Source organism: Mobula birostris, chromosome 1, assembly GCF_030028105.1.
Source record: "Mobula birostris isolate sMobBir1 chromosome 1, sMobBir1.hap1, whole genome shotgun sequence".
Lineage (NCBI taxonomy): Eukaryota > Metazoa > Chordata > Chondrichthyes > Myliobatiformes > Myliobatidae > Mobula > Mobula birostris.
In genome coordinates this window covers 150,431,709-150,455,802 of record NC_092370.1, presented here as the reverse complement: position 1 = coordinate 150,455,802, position 24,094 = coordinate 150,431,709, and the positions used below count along the sequence as shown (strand labels likewise).

The 24,094-nt window shown below is 41.3% G+C and overlaps 1 protein-coding gene across 8 annotated transcripts in view; it reads right to left on the bottom strand.

Annotated features, from left to right (window-relative positions):
* LOC140200467 (stAR-related lipid transfer protein 9-like) overlaps window positions 1-24,094 on the bottom strand; it is a 396,482-nt gene that overhangs the window by 198,915 nt on the left and 173,473 nt on the right. For all 8 annotated transcript variants that reach the window (XM_072263850.1, XM_072263869.1, XM_072263879.1 and 5 more), the window contains exon 4: window positions 4,640-4,756. In XM_072263850.1, coding sequence (XP_072119951.1) covers window positions 4,640-4,756 — 117 coding nt within the window. The remainder of the gene's footprint in view (window positions 1-4,639; window positions 4,757-24,094) is intronic.

Below are 24,094 nucleotides of genomic sequence, written 5' to 3'. Positions count from 1 at the left end.
GATGGTAGAAAGATAGATAGAGGAACAGGGAGTCTGCAGAAGGACTTAAACAGATTAGGAGAATGAGCAAAGAAGCAGCAAATGGAATATATTGTAGAGAAGTGTATGATCATGCACTTTGACAGAAGGAATAAAGGCGTAAATGATTTTCTAAACAGGGAGCAAATTCAGAAATCAGAGGTGCAAAACCTAGTAAGGAAACCTCAAACAGGATTCCCTAACGGGTAACTTGCAGGTTCAGTTGGTGGCAAGGAAGACAAATGCAATGTTAGCATTCATTTTGAGAGGACTGGAATATAAAAGGATGTAATGCTGAGTTTTTATAAGGCATTGGCCTGACCACAATTGGAGTACTGTGAGCAGTGTTGGGCCTGTTATCTAAGAAAGGATTAATGTATGAAGAGCATTTGATGCCTATGGATCTGTATTCACTGGAGCTTAGAAGAACGGGGGGGGGGGGGAAGAGTGTGGATCTCATTGAAATCTAATGAATATTGAAAGGCTTACATAGAGTGGACGTGGAGAGGATATTTCTGATAGGAGTTCAGGACTTAAATATGATTCAAGTGAGTCTAGGGCACAGCCTCCGAATATAAGGATGGCCTTTTAGAACAGAGATACAGTGGAATTTATTTAGGCAGGGGTGTTGAATCTGTCACAGAGCTATGGAAGTCATCATTGTGTATAAAGTGCAGGATGTTAGGTTCTTAATTAGTAAGGGCGTCAAAGGTTACAGGGAGAAGGCAGGAGAATGGGACTGAGAGTGATAATAAATCAACCTTGATGGAATGGCAGAGCAAACTGAAGGGCTGAATAGCCTATCCTAGAGAGTTGTGGAGGCGCTATGTTGATGAATTGTGGACTAGGCTCATTGGTACGCCTCCTCTTACTTTTTATATTCATTTGGAATGCCTGAAGCTTTGGAACTCCTTCCCTTAATCTTATTGCTCCTTTTTCCACTAAGGAGCTCCTTAAATATAAGCTCTTTAGCCAAGTTCTTGAAGAGCATCAATTTTTCATGTGACCTTCTGTAAAACTGCAGTAACAAACTGCAGTAATCAGTTATCAAAGGCCTATAAGTGCAAATGGTACATAATATCTCTTTGGAACAGAAATGAGCCGGAATTTCTTTAGCCAAAGGGTGGTGAATCTGTGGAATTCACCGCCACAGATGGCTATGGAGGACAAGTCATTGGATATATTCAAAACGGGGTTGATAAGTCCTTGATTAGTAAAGGTGTCAAAGGTTATGGGGAGAAGGGAGGAAAATGACAGAAGAGATAATAAGTCAGCCATGATGAAATGTTGGTGCAGACTTGATGGGCAGAATGACCTAATGCTACTCCTGGTCTTATATTCATCCATGTACCTATCCAAACTTGTATGAAATGTTGAAATCGACCACGCATCCACCACTTACACGCACTGACAACTTGTTCCACACTCTCACAACCCTCTGATTGAAGAAGTTACCCTTATGTGTTGGGCACATGGCCAAGTGGTTAAGGCGTTCGTCTAGTTATCTCAAGGTCGCTAGTTCAAGCCTCAGCTGTGGCAGAGTGTTTGTGCCCTTGAGCAAGGCACTTAATCACACATTGCTCTAGTCTGTGCAAGGAGTGGCACCCCACAGACTTCCAATCTGCGCCTTGTAAGGCATGAAAATGCCCGACGCAGGCCTCTCATGGTCTGAGTCGACGTTCCCTCCCTCCCTCTGTAAAATTCCATCCTTGTGCTAAAGGCACACAAGACAAACAGTGGTCACTTTATTAGGCACACCTGTTCACCATGCAAATATCAAATCAGTCAATCATGTGGCAGTAACTCAAAGCATGCCGTCATGGTCAAAAGTTTCAGTTATCGTTCAGACTAAACATCAAAAAGGGGAAGAAATGTAGTCTAAGTGATTTTGATGTGGAATGATTGTTAGTGTCAGACAGGGTGGTTTGAGTATCTCAGAAACTGCTGATCTGGGATTTTCATGCACAGCAGTTTCTAGAGTTAACAGAAAAAGGTTCAAAAATAACAAACAAAAATATCCAGTGAGTGTAAGTTCTGTGGGTAAAAATGCCTTTTTAATGAGAGGTCAGAGGAGAATGGCCAGACTGGTCAAGCTACAGGAAAACAACAGTAAATCAAATAACCACGCATTACAACAGTGTGTGCAGAAGAGCATCTCTGAACATATAGCATGTTGAATCTTGAAATGGATGGGCTAGAGCAGCATAAGATTATGAACACACACTCAATGGCCACTTTATTAGGTATAGGAGGTACTTAAGAAAATGTTTACCAAAATTTTTATATGTATTTCAAAATATTCCTATTTTTTAACTAAGAAGTTTTTTGATCAGGTTGGTTTTATTATATAATCTTTTGTTTGGAATAATAAAAGACCAAGAATTGGAAAATACCATTTAAAAAAATTAAAAAAGGATGAATGTCTTGCTCTACCTAATTTAAGAATGTATTCCTGGGCTGTTAATATACGTTATATGTGTTCTAGGTAATATTAGATTGATAAAAATGAACAACTACCTTGGGTTGACTTGGAATTGAAAGCTGTGAAACAATTTTACTTAACTTTGTTATTAGGAGCTTCTTTACCTGTACAACTAGCCAAAATTTCTAATCTAAATTTATATCCTATGATTAAGCAGTCATTACAAATTTGGTACCAGTTTCGTAATTTTTTTAATCTCAAAGAATTTAATCTTCTTAGTTTAATTTATCGAAATTATTTATTTAAACCTTCACTTAGTGATCCTACCTTTTTTCTTTGGAGGAATAAAGGAGTCTATTCCTTCATGAATCTGTTCCAAGAAGGCAGATTGATGTCTTTTGACAAATTAGTAACTAAATACTCTCTCTCGTACTCACATTTCTTGCAATATCTTCAGGTCAGACATTTCTTACAAGAATATTTAAGTAATTTTCCATATATACAAGATTCTGACCTGTTAGACATTACTTTAAAAATGAATCCTTTAGTGAAAGGTTTTATTGGGAAAATTTATAATTTACTATTACAACAGTACAATTATCCTTTATTTAAGATTAAGCAAGATTGGGAAAGAGAGTTTAACATGACCTTGAGAACAGAGGATTGGTTGCGAATTTTGAAGTTGGCTAATTCTTCCTCGATTTGTGCCAGTCAGTCTTTAATTCAATTTAAAATTGTATATCGTTAATATTTGACAAAGGAGAGACTGTCTAAAATATATCCTAATGTCAATAGTCAGTGTGATAGATGTAAAACTGAGACAGCTATATTGACACATATGTTTTGGTCGTGTTCTGTATTGAAACAGTTTTGGAAATCTATTTTCTCTACAATTTCTAAAGCTTTAAAAATTAAATTACAACCTAATAAATTGACAGTTTTGTTCGGTATAATCCCTCAATATATTCATGGTATTTCTATATCAGACCAACATGTAATTGCATTTGTTACATTATAGGCCAGTAGGGCTATTTTATTGAAATGGAAAGATGCCTCGGCTCCCACTTTGATACAATGGTTCTCTCAGGTGATGTTATGTCTCAGTTTGGAGAAAATCAGAAGTCAAACTTTTGATCCTCGATTTGACTTTGAGAAAAGGTGGGGGTCCTTTTGCCCGCTACTATCATTTGATTTGAGTTAATTAAGATGGTCCCTTCTGATTCTTGTTTAAATGGATTTGAGTTGGCGGATTGATGTTTTTCTTTTATGGAAGCTTGTATGGCGTACAGCTCTGGGGTAGTGCTCCCAATGGTTTTTTTTTCGTGTTTTTTTTCTGTTAGTAGGGGGTTTTGTTGTTTTAGTTAGTAGGAGTTCTTTTTTCCTTCTTTTTTCCAAAAAAATAGTTCTAACATTTTATTTTTTTTCTTATTATTGATATATTGTTTAGCTTTGTTAATCAGTTATTTGATAATTTAATTCTTATTGTACATATTGACATGTTGACTTGATTACTTTAATTTTTTTTGTTGATTTTCAATAATAATTAATAAAAAAGATTTAAAGATGAAAAATGAAAATGAACATGTAGTTGTTTTTATTGGACCCTCTTTCATATGAAACAAAATCAAAGGCCCACCTGGCCTCTCAGCTGAATGTACCACTTTGAAGGTGAGTTATTTTCATGGTTAATCTTCATTTCTCATTCAATATATAGTTGAAGAAATGGATTGAATAATCTGCTCATTGGGACTTCTTTTGCACAAACTGTTGCTGGTATTTTGCACATTGCGACTACACTTCAAAATCATTTCCGCGCTTCCTAGTTGAACTTTTGCAACAAAAAAAAGGCCAAATTCAAACAAACTCAAAGACAGTGGTCATTCTGAGTTGCTTTTCATTGGTACGTCAGTTGAAAACTAAGTTAGCTTGCATAAGGTATCTGAAAAACACCAAATTAAGTCATTCATTAGTGAAGATTGTATCTGGCATTATTCCCAGCACAGTCTCACAGCTGCACAGAGTGGAAATTGGTTACAGTGAATGTCTTTCATAAATGAAGTGAATTGGTTGGTTTATGAGCTATAAAGAACATATGAACAAAACTAACAAAATGACATAGAACTGCATTGGTTTCTTTCTCATGCTTAGCTTATAAAAAAACAGCAGAACCAACATAAAAAGCATGACTTGAATACTCACTGGTGTCCCCATCATAGTGTACGTTTTTCCTGAGCCAGTCTGTCCATAAGCAAACAGACAGACATTGTAGCCCTCAATAGCTCCTGATAGAACTGAAGTGCCAAGATCCTGATACACCTGCAGACAGAGTACAATCAGGATTACTGAGTGAACAATTATGATTTCAATGTAGACTCTGTCACAGAAACAAAGATACAAACCATAGTTTTGCTTTCCAACATTTTAAGATCCAAAATACTTTGTTATATTAGATTTGATGTCAATACATTTGCAATGACTAATACTGATTAAATGCTCATCTTTTAATTAAATAGAGAGTTTTAACATATGAGACTTCACAGTTGGTATTGTGACCAGTCCAAATCCAGCAAATGGAAATGTCTCGGGGGAATAAGGTTGCCAGAAATATCAGTCTCCCAGCAGATTGGTTTCTTTGACGCACAGACCTCCCAGTGTGGAATGTTCAATCCAGATAAAAGTGATGGGTGCAATGAAATATGTAATCCCTACAGGATCTGAAGCTATAATCGATAATGACATCCCTATTCTCATCACATGTTCTTACAGCAGAGGGTTCTTTTTGCCGGGGCTTAGAGAAATTAACCAGAGGTGGAGGTGGTCAATGAGAAAAGAAGGTAGGGGAAAGACTAGGAGTATGCCAAAATATATATTCCACTTCTAAGCACCAGCTCAGATTTTGAACATAGAACAGTACAGCACAGGAACAGAACCATCATGTTACGTCAAGCTTATTTAATTTGTAATCAAATGCCAAATTTAACTAATCCCTTCAGCCTACACAATGTCCATATCCCTCCACCTTCTGCATATTCACGCCCTTAAACACCTCTATTATAGTTCCCGCCGTCACCTGTAAGGAGTTTGTATGTTCTCCCCGTAACCACGTGGGTTTCCTCTAGGTGCTCCAGTTTCCTCCCACAGTCCAAAGACATACCAGTTGGTGGGTTAAATGGGCATTATAAATTGTTCCACAATTAGGCTCAGATTAAATTGGGGGACTGCTAATCAACGCAACTCGAAGGGCCCAAGGGGCCTATTCTGCACTGTATCCCAAAAATCAATAAAGTAAATAAATATTTGCCTGCACTACCACTCCAGGCAGCATATTCTAGGCATCCACCACTGTGTAAAAAAAACCTGCTCCGCACATCTGCTTTGAACTTACCCCGCTTGCCTTAAATGCACGTCCTCTAATATTAGGCATTCTGAAGAAGAAGAAAGCCCTTTACTCCAAGTGGAGTCATCAGGATGCTGTCATGTCGGCGTCTTTTTAGCAGGCTTTCTTATTTTTATGAGTCCAAGTTGCTAGCTCGACGCTCAACCCAGCACGGATGGAAAGCGTGCAAGGGAGCCAGCTGGATTTGAACTCAGGAGCCTTCGCTCCAAAGTCTGGCGCTGACGCCACTATGCTACCAGCCGGCTATTAGGCACCCTAACTCTAGGAAGAAAGATATTGGCTGTTCACTCCATTGATGCCTCTCATAATCTTATAAATCTTTATCAGATTGCCCCTCTGCCTCCACCACTCCAGAGAAAGCAGCTTAAGTTTTTTCCAACCTCTCCTTACAACACATGCCTTCCATCTAATCTAGGCAGCTTCATGGTAAATCTCTACTGCACCCTTTCCTAAACCTCCCCATCCTTTCTAAAATGCAGCGACCAAAACTGAAAACAATACTTAAGAGTAGATCTAACTAGACTTTTAAATCTGTAACATAACATCCTGACTCAAACTCAATTCCTCAACTACTGAAGGCGAACATACTCTATCCTTTTTTTTTAAGAACACACCCTATCAACTTGTGTAGCCACTTTCAGGGAGCAATGGACTTGAACCACAAGACCCCTTTCCAAATTAAAACTGTTAAAGGTTACACTGACATTACACTGAAATTACACTGACATTCCATTTACAGTGTAATGTCGCTTTATAATTGATCCCTCAAATGCAACAGATGACATGTGGCCAGGTTAAACTCTATTTGCCATTTCTCCGCCCATTCCTGCAACTGACCTATATCCCCAGAATCCTTTGGTGGTCTTCCACACTATACGAAACACCACCAATCTTTGTATATTCTGCAAACGTGCTAACTCACCCATCCACATTTTCTTCCAGATCATTTATATCACAAACAGTGGATATCCCAATATGGATTCTTGCCAAGCAGCATGGGTCCCAGACCACCAGTTAGAATAAGCCCCATCAACCACTACTCCCTGTCTTCAATAGGCAAACCAATTCTAAATCCAAACTGAATAAGCCCTCAATGAGGGAGCTTGCAAAGTATCCCAGTAAAATCCATTCAGACAAAATCCAGAGTGCTACCTCACCTCCACAAAAAACTCAATAAAGTTAGTAAGGCACAACTTGCTGCACAAAGCACCATGCTAACTGACCCTTTTTAGACTATGGTTTTCCAAGTTTATAAAGTCTATTCCCAAGAATCCTCTCCAGTAGCTTCCCTACCAGTGACAGAAAACTTAGTTTCTATGATTATCCCCATTTCTCTTCTTGAATACTAGAACAATATTAGCTGTTTGCCAGTCCTTTGGGACATTACCTGTGACTAGAAAGGATATGGGATATACGTCAAGGCCCCCAGCAATCTTATCTCTTGCCTCTCAATAACCTGGGGTATATCCCATCAGGTCCTGAGAACCTACCCACCCTTTTGTTCTTTTAAGAGATCCATCTTAACCTCCTTTATCTTGAAATGCCCCAGCAAATTAGCAAGCTTCAGAATGATTTCCTTATCCTCCATGTTATTCCCCTTGGTAAATACTGATGCAAATTACTCATTTAGATCATTACCTCCAAGTGCATGTTCCCTCCTTTATCCTGGAGTTCTCCTCCTATTTCCCATCCTCTTGTTCTTAATGTTTCATTGAATCAGAATCAGATTCGCTGTCACTGACATATGTTGTGAAATTTGCTATTTGTGGCAGCAGCACAATGCAAGACACAAAACATATCAGAGGAAACCTAACAGAGGAGAGGAAGACGCTATTCCTACAACATTGAGTGTAGGTCTTCATTGGACCTTTAGTTAGAAGTTTTTATCTGGCTGGGAGTACCAAAGGTGATTTGACATTGGACATTTGGTTATGATTAACACTAACAAGCTGCAGATAGGAAAGCTGCAGCTTAGGACATATGCTCAGGTCAAGGTCACACACACATTCTCCTATCATTGACTTGGAAGAGGCTTCAGAAAGACTTGCCTACTGAACAAGGGCACTGTTAAGTATTGTCTGCCTAAAAGGGAGCTTGCAGGAATGCCAGGTGCATGGTGAGGGAGTACAGGGGGTGGTGTAGATTCCTTTTCCAAGTTGTCAAAAAACTACCAGTAAAGCCAACCATCTACATTACCTTGAAGAGAAATGCGGATGAAAATAAAGAACTACATTTGAAATAAAAACTGAAAAAGCTGGAAACACTCAGCTGGTTGAACAGCATATGTGGAAAGAGAAACATAGCTAACATTTCAGGTCAAGGTTGATGCCTGACTGCAGATGAAGAGTTTTGAGAGGTTGGTGATGAAACATATCAACTCCTGCCTGAGAAGCAACTTGGGTCTGCTTCAATTGACCTTCTAGCACAACAGGTCCACAACAGATGCTATTTCATTGGCTCTTCACTCAACCTGGGAGCATCTGGTAATCAAAGACACATACAGCAGTATGCTCTTTAGTGACTACAGCTCAGCAATCAAATACCGTAATTCCCTCAAAACTAAACAATAAGCTTCAAGACCTTGGCCTCAATACCTTCTTGTGCAATTCAATCTTTGATTTCTTTACTTGCAGAACACAGTCAGGTCGGATGAGCAACATTTCTCCATCATCTGCATCAGCATGGGTGCACCACAAGGCTGTGTACTTAGCCCCCCGTTCTACTCGCTTTATACTTATGACTGTGAGGCTAAGCACAGCTCCAATGTCATGCTTAAGATTATTGGCAATGCCACTGTCATAGGCCAAATCAAAGATGGTGACAAATTTGACGCCAAAGAATACCCGTGAGTAAGAGGTGATCACCAAAGGTGGTGACAAAGCTGAACTGCCTTAAATACACCTAATGACCTGGCTTCCACAGACACCTGTGGCAGCAAATTCCACAGATTCACCACCCTCTAGCTAAAGAAATTCCTCCTCATCTCTGTTCTAAATGGATGTCACTTTATTCCAGGGTTTCCCAACCATTTTTATGCCATCGACCCCTACCATAAACCGAGGGGACGTGCCCCAGGTTGGGAACTCCTGCTCCATTCTCAGGCTGTGTGCTCTGGTTCTAGACTCCCCCACTATGGGAAACATCCCCTCTACATCCACTCTATCTAGGCCTTTCAACATTCGCTAGGTTTCAATGAGATCCCCCTCATTCTTCTAAATTCCAGCAAGTACAGGCCCAGAGCGATATGATAACCCTTTCTTTCTTGGAATTATTCTTGTAAATTTCCCCTGAACGCTCTCCAATGTTAGCATATCCTTTCTTCAAAAAGAGGTCCAAAACTGTCCACAGTACTCCAAGTAAGGTCTCACCAGTGCCTTATAAAGACTCAGTATGACATTCTTGTTTTTATATTCTAGTCCACACGAAATGAATTCTAATATTGCATTTAGCTTTCTCACCACCACCTCAACCTGCAAGTTAACCTTGAATTTTTGAAATTTCTCACTATTTGGAAAATAAGCTATGCTTTTATTCCTTCAACCAAAGTACATGACTTTCACTTCCTAACACTGTATACCACTGCCACTTCTTTGCCCATTCTCCTAATCTACTTAAGTCTTTCTGCAGCCTCCCTGTTTCCTCAACACTACCTGCTCCTCCACCGATCTTTGTATTGTCCACACAATTGACCACAAAGCCAATGTTGTCATCCAGATCATTGACATACAACGTAAAATAGCTGCCTCAATACTGACCCCTGTGGAATACCACTAGTCATCGGCAGCCAATCAGAAAAGGCAACCCTTTATTCGCACCCAATCTTTGTCTTCCATCAATCAGACAGTGCTCTATTCTGCAATGCCATGGGCTGTTATCTTGGTAAGCAGCCTCATGTGCAGCACCTCGTGAAAGGCCATCTGAAAATCCAAGTACACAACATCCATTGATTCTCCTTTGTCGATCCTGCTTGTTATTTCATAGAAACATAGCACAATACAGGTCCTTCAGCCCACAATGCTGTGCCGAACATGTACTTACTTAGAAATTACCTACGGTTACCCATAGCCCTCTATTTTTCTAAGCTCCCTGTACCTATCCAAAAGTCTCTTAATATACCCTATCGTACCCACCTGCACCACCGTCACCAGCAGCCCATTCCACGCACTCACCACTCTCTGTGTAAAAAAAACTTGCCCCTGACATCTCCTCTGTACCTACTTCCAAGCACCTTAAAACTGCCCTCTCGTGTTAGCCATTTCAGCCCTGGGAAAAAGCCTCTGACTATCCACATGATCAATGCCTCTCATCATCTTATACACCTCTATCAGGTCACCTCCCATCCTCCATCGCTCCAAAGAGAAAAGGCCGAGTTCACTCAACTTATTCTCATAAGGCATGCTCCCCAATCCAGGCAACATCCTTGTAAATCTCCTCTGCACCCTTTCTATAGTTTCCGCATCCTGCCTGTAGTGAGGTGACCAGAACTAAGCACAGTATTACAAGTGGGGTATGACCATGACTATAAGACCATAAGACAAAGGAGCAGAAGTAGGCCATTCGGCCCATCGAGTCTGCTCCACCATTTTATCATGAGCTGATCCATTCTCCTATTTAGTCCCACTCCCCCGCCTTCTCACCATAACCTTTGATGCCCTGGCTACTCAGATACCTATCAATCTCTGCCTTAAATACACCCAATGACTTGGCCTCCACTGCTGCCCGTGGCAACAAATTCCATAGATTCACCACCCTCTGACTGAAAAAATTTCTTCGCATTTCTGTTCTGAAAGGGCGCCCTTCAATCCTTAAGTCATGCCCTCTCGTACTAGACTCCCCCATCATGGGAAACAACTTTGCCACATCCACTCTGTCCATGCCTTTTAACATTCGAAATGTTTCTATGACGTCTCCTCTTATTCTTCTAAACTCCAAGGAATACAGTCCAAGAGCGGACAAACGTTCCTCATATGTTAATCCTCTCATCCCCGGAATCATTCTAGTGAATCTTCTCTGTACCCTCTCCAATGTCAGCACATCCTTTCTTAAATAAGGAGACCAAAACTGCCCACAGTACTCCAAGTGCCTTACAGAGCCTCAACATCACATCCTTGCTCCTATACTATATTCCTCTAGAAATGAATGCCAACATTGCATTTGCCTTCTTCACCACTGACTCAACCTGGAGGTTAACTTTAAGGGTACCCTGTACGAGGACTCCCAAGTCCCGTTGCATCTCAGAACTTTGAATTCTTTCCCCATTTAAATAATAGTCTGCCCGTTTATTTTTTCTGCCAAAGTGCATAACCACACACTTTCCTGACGAAGGGTCTCGGCCTGAAACGTCGACTGCACCTCTTCCTACAGATGCTGCTTGGCCTGCTGCGTTCACCAGCAACTTTGATGTGTGTTGTTCCAACATTGTACTTCATTTGCCACTTCTCTGCCCATTCTTCCAATCTATCCAAGTCTCTCTGCAGACTCTCCGTTTCCTCAGCACTACCGGCCCCTCCACCTATCTTCGTATCGTCAGCAAACTTAGTCACAAAGCCATCTATTCCATAATCCAAATCGTTGAAGTACAATGTAAAAAGAAGCGGCCCCAACACTGATCCCTGTGGAACACCATTGGTAACCGGCAGCCAACCAGAATAGGATCCCTTTATTCCCACTCTCTGTTTCCTGCCAATCAGGCAACGCTCTATCCACGTATGTAACTTTCCTGTAATTCCATGGGCTCTTATCTTGTTAAGTAGCCTCATGTGTGGCACCTTGTCAAAGGCCTTCTGAAAATCCAAATATACAGCATCCACTGCATCTCCCTTGTCCTGCCTACCCGTAATTTCCTCAAAAAATTGTAATAGGCTTGTCAGGCAGGATTTTCCTTTAAGGAATCCATGCTGAGTTCTGCCTACCTTGTCATATGCCTCCAGGTACTCTGTAACCTCATCCTTGACAATCGACTCCAACAACTTCCCAACCACCGATGTCAAGCTAACAGGTCTATAATTTCCTTTTTGCTTCCTTGCCCCCTTCTTAAATAGCGGAGTGACATTTGCAATCTTCCAGTCTTCGAGAACCATGCCAGAATCTATCAACTTTTGAAAGATCATCGCTAATGCCTCCGCAATCTCCACAGCTACTTCCTTCAGAACACCAGGGTGCATTCCATCTGGTCCGGGAGATTTATCTACCTTTAGACTATTCAGCTTCCTAAGTACTTTCTCTGTCATAATTGTGACTGCGCACACTTCTCTTCCCTGCCACCCTTGAGTGTCCGGTATACTGCTGATGTCTTCCTCAGTGAAGACTGATGCAAAATACTCGTTCAGCTCCTCTGCCATCTCCTTATCTCCCATTACAATTTCTCCAGCATCATTTTCTATCAGTCCTATATCTACTCTCACCTGTCTTTTACTCTTTATATACTTGAAAAAGCTTTTAGTATCCTCTTTGATATTATTTGTTAGCTTCCTTTCATAGTTAATCTTTTCTCTCTTAATGACCTTCTTGGTTTCCTTTTGTAAGGTTTTAAAAACTTCACAATCCTCTGTCTTCCCACTCATTTTTGCTTCCTTGTATGCCCTCTCCTTTGCTTTAACTTTGGCTTTGACTTCTCGTCATCCACGGTTGCATCCTTTTTCCACTCGAAAATTTCTTCTTTTTTGGAATATACCTGTCTTGCACATTCCTCACTTCTCGCATAAATCCAGCCACTGCTGCTCTGCTGTCTTTCCCGCCAGTGTCCCTTTCCAGTCAACTTTGGCCAGTTCCTCTCTCATGCCACTGAAATTTCCTTTACTCCACTAAAATACCGACACATCAGATTTCAGCTTTTCTTTTTCTAATTTCACAGTGAACTCAATCATGTTATGATCACTGTCTCCTAAGGGTTCCTTCACCTCAATCTCTCTAATCACCTCCAGTTCATTATACAATACCCAATCCAGTACAGCCGATCCCTAGTGGGCTCAACAACAAGCTGTTCTAAAAAGCCATCTCGCAGACATTCTACAAATTCTCTCTCTTGAGATTCAGTGTCGACCTGATTTTCCCAATCCACTCGCATGTTAAAATCCCCCACAATTATCATAACACTGCCCTTCTGACAAGCCTTTTCTATTTCCAGTTGTAATTTGTAGCCCACATCCCTGCAGCTGTTTGGAGGCCTATAAATAACTGCCATCAGGGTCCTTTTACCCCTGCTATTTCTTAGCTCAACCCATAAAGATTCTGCACCTTCCGATCGTATATCACCTCTTTCTAATGATTTAATATCATTTCTTACCAATAAAGCCACGCCTGCCCCTCTGCCTACCTTCCTATCCTTCCGACACACCGTGTATCCTTGGACGTTCAGCTCCCAGAGACATGCATCCTTTAACCAGGTCTCAGTGATGGCCACAGGGTTATCATTTATAAATAGGACCAAGGTCCTATTTAGCTGTAACATTACCCCTCGGCTCTTAAACTCAACCCCATGGTTGATGAAGGCCAATGCACCATGTGCCTTCTTAACCACAGAGTCAACCTGCGCAGCAGCTTTGAGTGTCCTATGGACTCAGACCCCAAGATCCCTCTAATCCTCCACACTGCCAAGAGTCATACCGTTAATAATATATTCTGCCATCATACTTGACCTCCCAAAATGAACCACCTCACACTTATCTGGGTTGAACTCCATCTGCCACTTCTCAGCCCAGTTTTTCATTCTATCAATGTCCCACTGTAACCTCTGACAGCCCTCCACACTATCCACAACTCCCCCAACCTTTGTGTCATCAGCAAATTTACTAACCCACCTCTCCTCATCCAGGTCATTTATAAAAATCACAAAGAGAAGGGGTCCCAGAACAGATCCCTGAGGCACACCACTGGTCTTCAATCTCCATGCAGAATGTGACCCATCTACAACCACTCTTTGCCTTCTGTGAGCAAGCCAATTCTGGATCCACAAAGCAAACTTCTGGCATTCTACCAGTGTCTTCCACAGTGAAGACTGATGCAATACACTTATTCAGATCATCCAGCATTTTCTTAACCCCATTACTAACTCTCCAGCATCATTTTTAGTGGTTCAGTGTCTACCCTCATCTCTACTTTACTCTTTTCATATCTGAAAAAAAACTTTTGGTATCCTCTTTGATATTATTGGCTAGCTTCCCTTAATATTTCATCTTTTCCCTCCTTATGGCTTTTTTAATTGCCTTCTGTTGGTGTTTAAAAGCTTCCCAATCCCCTAACTTCCTACTAATTTTTGCTCTGTTATATGCCTCCTCCTTTGTTTTTATATTGGCATTGACTTCCCTTGTCACCCATAGCTGCGTCATCCGGCCTTTAGACTACTTCAGCTTTGCGATGTATCTATTCTGTGCCATCCGAATTGCTCCAGCCATTGCTGTTTTGGTGTCACCCCTGCTAGTGTTCCCTTCCAGACAACTTTGGCCAGGTCCTCGCTCATGCCCCTGTAGTATTCTTTGCTCCACTATAAAACTGATACATTTGACTTTAGCTTCTCCCTCTCAAATTGCAGGTTGAATTCTATCAAATTACGATCAAATGAAGAGCTGGGAAATCATTGGTGAATAAGATAAAGGGTTGGGAAGGGGGAATCTGATGGGAGAGGACAGAAGGTCATGGAAGAAAGGGAAGGGTGGGAACATTAGAGGGCGGTGATAGCAGGTAAGGTGATAAGGTGAGAGAGGGAAATGGGAATGGGGAATAGTGAGGGAGTAGGGGGCATTACCGGAAGTTCAAGAAATTTATGCCATCAGGTTGAAGTTCCCCAGACGGAATATAAGGTGTTGCTCCTTCAAACTCCTCCATCATGGCAGTAGAGGAGGCCATGGACTGACTTGTTGGAATGGGAGGTGGAATGAAAATGGGTGGCCATTGGGAGATCCTACTTTTTCTGGTGGGTGAAGTGTAGGTGCTCGGCGAAGCACTCTCCCAATCTACATTGGGTATTACCAATATACAATAGTGCAGACTATAATCTAAATGGGGAGAAAGTTCCAACATCAGAGGTGCAGAGGGACTTATGAGTTCTCATGCAAAACTCCCAGAAGGTTAATTTATGGGTTAAGTCTGCGGTAAAGAAGGCAAATGAAATGTTAGCATTTACTTCAAGGGGGATAGAATATAAAAACAAGGAGATAATGCTGAGGCTTTACTACTCAGGCCGCACTTGGAGTATTGTCAACAGCTTTGGGCCCCATATTTCAGAAGGAATGTGTTGTCATTGGGGAGAGTTCAGAGGAGGTTCACAAGGATGATTCTGGGAATGAAGAGGTTAACACATGAGGAACACTTGGCAGCTTTGGGCCTGTACTCACCAGAATTTAGGAGAATGTGGGGGGGGGGGAGGGGGATCTCATTGAAACCTACTGAATGTTGAATCAGATAAGGTGAATATGGAGAGGGTGTTTCCTATGGTGGGGGTATCCAGAACTAAAGGGTGCATCCTCAAAATTGAGGGGCAACCTTTTAGAACAGAAGTAAGGAGGAATATTTTTAGCTGTGGAATGCTCTGCCACAGACTATGGTGGAGCCCAAGTCCGTGGGTATATTTAAGGTGGAAGTTGATAGTTTCTTCATCGGTCAGGGCACCAAAGGATATGGTGAGAAGGCAGGTGTATGGAGTTGAGTGGGATCAGGGATCAGCCATGATGGAATGGTGGAGCAGACTCGATGGGCTGAATGGCCTCATTCTACTCCTATGACTTATGGTCTTATGGATATACAGGAGGCCTCACCAGGAGCACACTTGCACCTACGCATCCTCCCTCACTACCATTCAGGGCCCCAAACAGTCCTTCCAAGTGAGGTGACACTTTGCCTGTGAGTCTTTTAGGGTCATCTACTGTATCTGGTGCTCCCTGTGTGGCTTCCTGTATATTGGTGAGACCCGACGTAGATTGAGAGACCGATTCACTGAGACCCTACACTCTATCTGCCAGAAAAAGCGGGATCTCCCAGGGGCCACCCATTTTAATTCCACTTCCGTGGCCTCCTCTACTGCCACGAAGAGGCCACACTCAGGCTGGAGGAGCAATACCTTACGTCCCATTTGAATAGCCTCCAACCTGATGGCATGAGCATCGACTTCTCAAACTTCCAATAATGTCCCTCTCCTCTGCTTCACCATTCCCCATTCCCCTCTCTCAACTTATCATCTTAACTGCTCTCCCTCTGGTGCTCCTTTCACTTCTCTTTCCTCCATGGCCTTCTATCCTCTACTATCAGATATCCCTTCTCCAGCCCTTTATCTCTTTCACCAATCAACTTCCCAGCTCTTTACTTCACCCCTCCCTGTCCCAGCTTCACCTCTCATCTTGTGTTTCTTCCTCCCCCTCTCCCACTTTCTTATTCTGACTCATCTTTTTTCTCCAGTCCTGATGAAGGGACTCAGCCAAAAATATCAACTGTTTACTGGATGCTGCCTGACCTGCCAAGTTCCTCCAGCATTTTGTGTGTGTTATCCAAGTGACCATCACATCTTCGTAAAAGCAAAACATTAGTCTTTGCAATTTATGCTTTCAGAACACATTTTAGTCAGAGAATAAAACAGTGTAACATCACTAGTAGCTGTAAGATCCATTTTTCTCAAGACATGCTGAAAACTACAACATTCCCACATTTACTGAGGTCGTTTACTATGTCATCACTGAATCACCACTAAAAGAAGATTATAGCTGGGAGCTTAACACCCAAGGATACACTTCGCATCAAAAGGACAGGCAGGTAGGCAGAGGGGGTGGGCTGCTCTGTTGGTAAAAAACATATGAAATCAAGTCATTAGAAAGAGGAAGGTGACATAGGATCAGAAGGTATAAAATCATTGAGTCCAGTAAAGAAACTGCAAAGGTAAAGAGTCCCTGTTGGAAGTTATATACAGACCTCCAAACAGTAGCAATGAAGTGGTTTACAAATTACACCAGGAGATAGAAAATACCTATCAAAAGAGCAATGTTACAATAGTCATGGAGCATTTCAATATGCAGATAGATTGCAGAATTCAGGTTGGTGCTGGATCCCAAGAAGGGGAATTTATAGAATGCCTACGAGATGGCTTTCTAGAGCAGCTTGTGTTTGAGCCCACGAGGGGATCTGCTATTCTGGATTGGGTGTTGTGCAATGAACCGGAATTGATTAGAGACGTTAAGGCAAAGGAACTCCAAGGAGGCAGTGATCATAATTCACCCTTCAATTTGAGGAGAAGCTATAGTCAGACATATCAGTATTACAGTGGAGTAAAGTGAATTAGAGGCATGAGAACAGAGCTGGCCAGAATTGACTGGAAGGGAACATTAGCAGCGATGACAGTAGAGCAACAATGGCTGAAGTTTCTGAGAGCAATTCCAAAGGTGCAATATAAATACATTACAAAAGCAGGATGACACAACTGTGGCTGATAATGGAGTCAATTGTTAAGGATGTGTATTCAGGGTACTGGAGGCCCACGACAAAACAGGCCGAAGTCAACATGATTTCCTTAAGGGAAAATCTTACCTGACAAATCTGTTGGAATTCTTCAAAGAAATAGCAAGCAGGATAGGCAAACAAAACTATTTGGATGTTGTGTACTTAGATTTTCAGAAGGCCTTGGCAAAGTGCCACATATGAGGCTCCTTAACAAGTTAAGAGCCCATGGTATAACAAGAAAGATGCAAGCATGGATAGAACATTGGCTGATTGACAGGAGGCAAAGAGTGGGAATTTTAAAGGGAGCCTTTTATGGTTGGGTGTTCCATAGGTGTCTGTGTTGGGACTGCTTCTTTTTCCATTTAATGTTAATGATTTGGATGAAGCAATTGATTGCTTTGTGGCCATGTTGCGGACAATACGAAGATAGGTAGAGTATCTATCTATTTAACAATCTATCTATCCTTGTAAATTTTCTCTGTACACTTTCAACCTTATTTACATCTTTCCTGTAGGTAGGTGACCAAAACTGCACACACTACTCCAAATATGGCCTCACCAACATCTTATACAACTTCAACATAACATCCCATCTCCTGTTTTCAATACTTTGATTTATGAAGGCCAATGCGCCAAAAGCTTTCTTTATGACTTTATCTACCTGTGCCACTACTTTTAATTAATCATGGACCTATTTTCCCAGATCCCTTCGTTCTACTGCACTCCTCAGTGCCTTACATTCACAGTGTGTGACCTACCCTGGTTCATTCTACTATAAAGCAACACCACACACTTGGCTGCATTAAATTCTATCTGCCATTTTTCAGCTTATTAATCCAGATGAACCAGATCCTGCTGCAAGTTCTGATAGTCTTCCTCACTGTCCATTACACCCCCAATATTAGTATCATACACAAATTTGATCACTGGATGCAAACATTAGAACATTATAAAGTTTTTGACAAGAACAAGCCATTTCACCCAACAAAGCTTGCCAAATTCCTATTCACATAGTGTGTTGAAATAACTATTGAGTTCAGATTTCAAAGTCTCTAAGGTACTACTCGCAACTACACAACTAGTTTGTTTCATGTTTCCACAACTTGCTGTGTAAAGAAATGCTTCCTGATGTTAGTCTGAAATCTCCCTTTAACTAGTCCCCACCAATGGCCCCGTGTCCACATTGATGGATTAATTTTTAAGTAGCAGCTAGCATACTCTTTACTTATACCCTTAATAATTTTGAACACTTCTGTTATGTCTCCTCTCATTCTACATCTACTTAGGCTAAAGAGATTTAATTCTTTCAATCTTTCTTCACAGCTCATACCCTGCAGACCTGGAATAAGTCTTGTCGTCCTTCCATGGACTCTCTCCGGTGCCTTCACATCCCTCACACAATATGGAGACCAAAATTATACACACTACTCAAGGTGTGGCCTCACAAGCACATTATACAGCTTAAGGAGGGCATCTCCAGACTCCAGAACTCCACTGAGCACATTATATAGCCCTATATTCTATCAGTCTTCCTAATCGCTTTCGTGCATTGTCTAGTTGTTGACATTAATGAGTCTATAGACACCCAAACCCTTCTCATTCAGTGCACGTTCTAACTCAAACCCCCTCCCCATTGTATATTGATATCGAATATTTCTACTTCCTTTTTGTAATATTTTACATTTATCTACATCAAATTTCATCTGCCATTTATCTGCCCACGTCTGGATTTTGTTTAGAACTAACCGTCTTGCTTCGGCTGCCAGAATGTTATCATCCCAGTTCCCTAATTTTGTGTCATTGGCAACCTTCACTACTTTATTTGTTATGTGCTTATCCAAATCATTAATGTAAATTAAAAACAGCAGCAGCCCCAAAACTGATCCCTGCGGAACCTCACCTTTAACATCATCTAGGTGTGAAAATGATCCCTCTCACTACAACTCCATTAAGATGGAGAGTGACATAGTTAATTCAGAAACAAAGGTTCTGAACTTAAAGAAGGGTAACTTTGAAGGTATGAGACGTGAATTAGCTAAGATAGACTGGCAAACGATACTTAAAGGGTTGATGGTGGATATGCAATGACAAGCATTTAAAGATCGCATGGATGAACTACAACAATTGTTCATTCCAGTTTGGCAAAAGAATAAACCAGGGAAGGTAGTGCACCCATGGCTGACAAGGGAAATTAGGGATAGTATCAATTCCAAAGAAGAAGCATACAAATTAGCCAGAAAAAGTGGCTCACCTGAGGACTGGGAAAAATTCAGAGTCCAGCAGAGGACAAAGGGCTTAATTAGGAAAGGGAAAAAAGATTATGAGAGAAAACTGGAAGGGAACATAAAAACTGACTTTAAAAGCTTTTATAGAGATGTGAAAAGAAAAAGATTGGTTAAGACAAATGTAGGTCCCTTACAGTCAGAAACAGGTGAATTGATCATGGGGAACAAGGACATGGCAGACCAGTTGAATAACTACTTTGGTTCTGTCTTCACTAAGGAGGACATAAATAATCTTCCGGAAATAGTAGGGGACCAAGGGTCTAGTGAGATGGAGGAACTGAGGGAAATACATGTTAGTAGGGAGTGGTGTTAGGTAAATTGAAGGGATTAAAGGCAGATAAATCCCCAAGGCCAGATGGTCTGCATCCCAGAGTGCTTAAGGAAGTAGCCCAAGAAAAAGCGGATGCATTAGTGATAATTTTTCAAAACTCTTTAGATTCTGGACTAGTTCCTGTGGATTGGAGGGTGGCTAATGTAACCCCGCTTTTTAAAAAAGGAGGGAGAGAGAAACTGGGGAATTATAGACCGGCTAGCCTAACATCGGTGGTGAGAAAATGCTAGAGTCAGTTATCAAAGATGTGATAACAGCAAATTTGGAAAGCGGTGAAATCACTGGACAAAGTCAGCATGGATTTGTGAAAGGAAAATCATGTCTGACGAATCTCACAGAATTTTTTGAGGATGTAACTAGTAGAGTGGATAGGGGAGAACCAGTGGATGTGGTATATTTGGATTTTCAAAAGGCCTTTGACAAGGTCCCACACAGGAGATTAGTGGGCAAACTGAAAGCACATGGTATTGGGGGTATGGTATTGATGTGGATAGAGAATTGGTTGGCAGACAGGAAGCAAAGAGTGGGAATAAACGGGACCTTTTCAGAATGGCAGGCAGTGACTAGTGGGGTACCGCAAGGCTCAGTGCTAGGACCCCAGTTGTTTACAATATATATTAATGACTTAGACGAGGGAATTAAATGCAGCAAAGCCAAGTTTGTGGATGACACAAAGCTGGGCGGCAGTGTTAGCTGTGAGGAGGATGCTAAGAGGATGCAGGGTGACTTGGATAGGTTAGGTGAGTGGGTAAATTCATGGCAGATGCAATTTAATGTGGATAAATGTGAGGTTATCCACTTTGGTGGCAAAAACAGAAAAACAGATTATCTGAATGGTGGGCGATTAGGAAAAGAGGAGGTGCAACGAGACCTGGGTCATTATACACCAGTCATTGAAAATGGGCATGCAGGCACAGCAGGCAGTGAAAAAGGCAAATGCTATGCTGGCATTCATAGCAAGAGGATTCGAGTACAGGAGCAGGGAGGTACCACTGCAGTTGTACAAGTTGTGAGACCACACCTGGAGTATTGTGTGCAGTTTTGGTCCCCTAATCTGAGGAAAGACATTCTCGCCATAGAGGGAGTACAAAGAAGGTTCACCAGATTGATTCCTGGGATGGCAGGACTTTCATATGATGGAAGACTGGATCGACTAGGCTTATACTCGTTGGAATTTAGAAAATTGAGGGGGAATCTTATTGAAGCGTATAAAATCCTAAAGGGATTGGACAGGCTAGATGCAGGAAGGTTGTTCCCGATGTTGGGGAAGTCCAGAATGAGGGGTCACAGTTTAAGGATAAAGGGGAAGCCTTTAGGACCGAGATGCGGAAAAACTTCTTCACACACAGAGTGGTGAATCTGTGGAATTCTCTGCCACAGGAAACAGTTGAGGCCAGTTCAGTGGCTATATTTCAGAGGGAGTCAGATCAGGTCCTTGTGGCTAAAGGGATCAGCGGGTATGGAGAGAAGGCAGGTACAGGGTTCTGAGTTGGATGATCAGCCATGATCATACTGAATGGCGGTGCAGGCTCGAAGGGCCGAATGGCCTACTCCTGCACCTATTTTCTATGTTTCTATGTTTTCTGTTTTTGAGCCAACTCTGCACCCATTCGCACTCCTTACCCTGAATCCCTACCTCCTGTAATTTGATTATTAACCTCTCATGGGGTACCTTGTCAAAAGTCTTCTGAAAGCCCAAGTAAGTGATATCAACAGCTTGACTGTTATAAACTTTTGTTGCCTCCTCATAGAACTCCAGCATTTAGTAAAACATGGTTTCCCCTTTCTGAACCCATGATAGCTTTTTACTAATGTGCCTGTTCTTATTAGCCACTTTTCCATCTTATTCTTTATTAATGTTTCCATTATCTTACTTACGACAGATGTTAAGCTTATTGGTGTATAGTTATCAGGGTCAGTGCAGTCACTCTTCTTATGTTAGTCCATTTCCAATCCTTAGGGATTTCACCAGTGTTCAGTGAATTTTGAAAAATACACGTTACATATAATCACAGACCTCTTTAAGTACCCTTAGATATATGTTGTCTGACTCTGGAGATTTATTAGCTTTCAGCCTTTTCAGCTAAAGCAGGACCTCACTTTCTAGGATCTCTTAGTCACTTAAAACAACCTTATTTTTCTCTGTATTTACTGGCATATTGTTAACATCTTCACAGGCAAATACTTCAGCAAAATATGAATTAAGAGTATCCACTATGTCCTTCTCTACATAACACCCCGCTATTATTCCTAATACAGTTAACTTATTGTTTGACTTTTGTTTTACTAGTACGGTATTGAAAAAATATCTATTGGAGTCAATCTTAGCATTATCAGCAATATCCTTCTCAACCTAACTTCTGGCAATTCGAATTTCCCTCTTGATTATAGCTCTCACATTTTCATATGCTCTGCGGTTAACATCATTACTATTTTTTCTGTATTCCTTGCTGTCTTTACTTCAATAATTTTTATGTACATCTTTATTCATCCATGTAGTTGATCTACTGTTTTTATTGCTTCTCTCGACCTTGGGAATGATCATTTCCTGCACTGCATGTATTTCCTCTTTAAATCGACCCTGTTGTTCCTCAATAGAGTCACGTCAAGCAGCTCCTTCCAGTTTACTTTCTGAAGTCTTTGCCACGTCTGCACAAACTTTACATTTCTGAAATTCAATTTAATGGCTTTGTTTTTTACTAGTATACTCTCCCAAAAAACCTTGAGACTAATAATAAACAAGAGAAAATCTGCAGATGCTGGAATTCCAAATACTCAAAATGCTGGAGGAACTCAGCAGGCCAGGCAGCATCTATGGAAAAAAGTACAGTCAACGTCTCAGGCCTAAACCCTTTGGCAGGACTAACGATGTTATGATCACTTGTTCCTTAAGGCTCAACAACTTCTGTACTCAAAATTCTATCCTGATTGTTACAGAATATCAAATCTAGATAAGCCACCCCTCTTGTTGGTGCATTAATAAACTGGCTCAAAAACAATAATTCAATAACTCAGTGAATTCACTTTCCTGTAATCCATTAGTTATCGGGTTCTCCCATTCAATATTTGGGAAATTAAAGTCAGCTATAACTATAACGTCACTCTCAGAATAGCTTTTTAAATATCCTGACAGAGTTGTTTATTAAAATCACTGTCAGCATTAGGGGGTCTATTAACATACACCCAGTATTTTTCCTTTGTCCTTATAGCTTTCAATTCTCACCCAGATATCTTCACTAAGTCTCAATTCAGCGCCTATCATAAGCAGCCTCACGTTTAAGTTCTGTCTCATGTATACACCTACTCCTCCATGTTTACGATCTTGCTCATCTTTCCTAGGTATATCCTTTAATAGTATATTTATCACCATCCTTTGAAGTCAGCCAGGTTTCAGTTATTAGTTTTATATCATATTTATACACACTTGCATATAGTTCCAGCTTAATACTTCTTCCATTTATACAAGCCATCCTTAGTCTACTACTGATGTTCTTCATCCTATTCCAACCCATTTTTATATTTTTGGAGCCTATAATCAGTTTATGTCCTAATATGTTATTCTCCACTATGGTTTAAACTGTTGAGCCTGGCCTGTTCTAAATTCCCTGCCCCCTTATTCCCTAGTTTAAACAGTCCTCAACTAACTGAAGCATATGCCTGCCCAATACATTAGTGCTTCTCCAGTTCAAAAGCAACCCATCCTGGCAGTGCAGGTTCCATCTGTCCCAAAAGGGACTCCAATGTCCCATAAACCTATGCCCCGCATGATTTGAGCCACGTGTTAAATCTCCTAATCTCCTCCATCTTACCTGGACTGGCACATGGCACATGGCACAAGCAGAACTTCTGAGAAGACCACCTCGTCAGTTCTGTTCCTAAGCTTCTTACCTAACTCCTTAAATTTGTCTTGCAGAACTGACAGATTGCCCATATCTATGTCATTTGTTCTGATGAAAACAAATGACCACCCCACCTCTGGCCAGGAGCTTATCTGCTTGTCCAGGGATATCCTACTTGTGCTCCTGGTAGGCAACACACCTCACAAGATTCCTTGTCAGTATACTCCTGATTCCTGATTCTCAACCCATGATAATAGAGCCCCCTACTATCACTACTTCTTTTTTAAGGGCTTAGGTTTAGAGAGGTTCCTGTGGGGCTCCTCTGTCCTGCCTACCACCTAAGAGATTTCATGGTTGTCGTCAAGCATCACTAGATGTTCA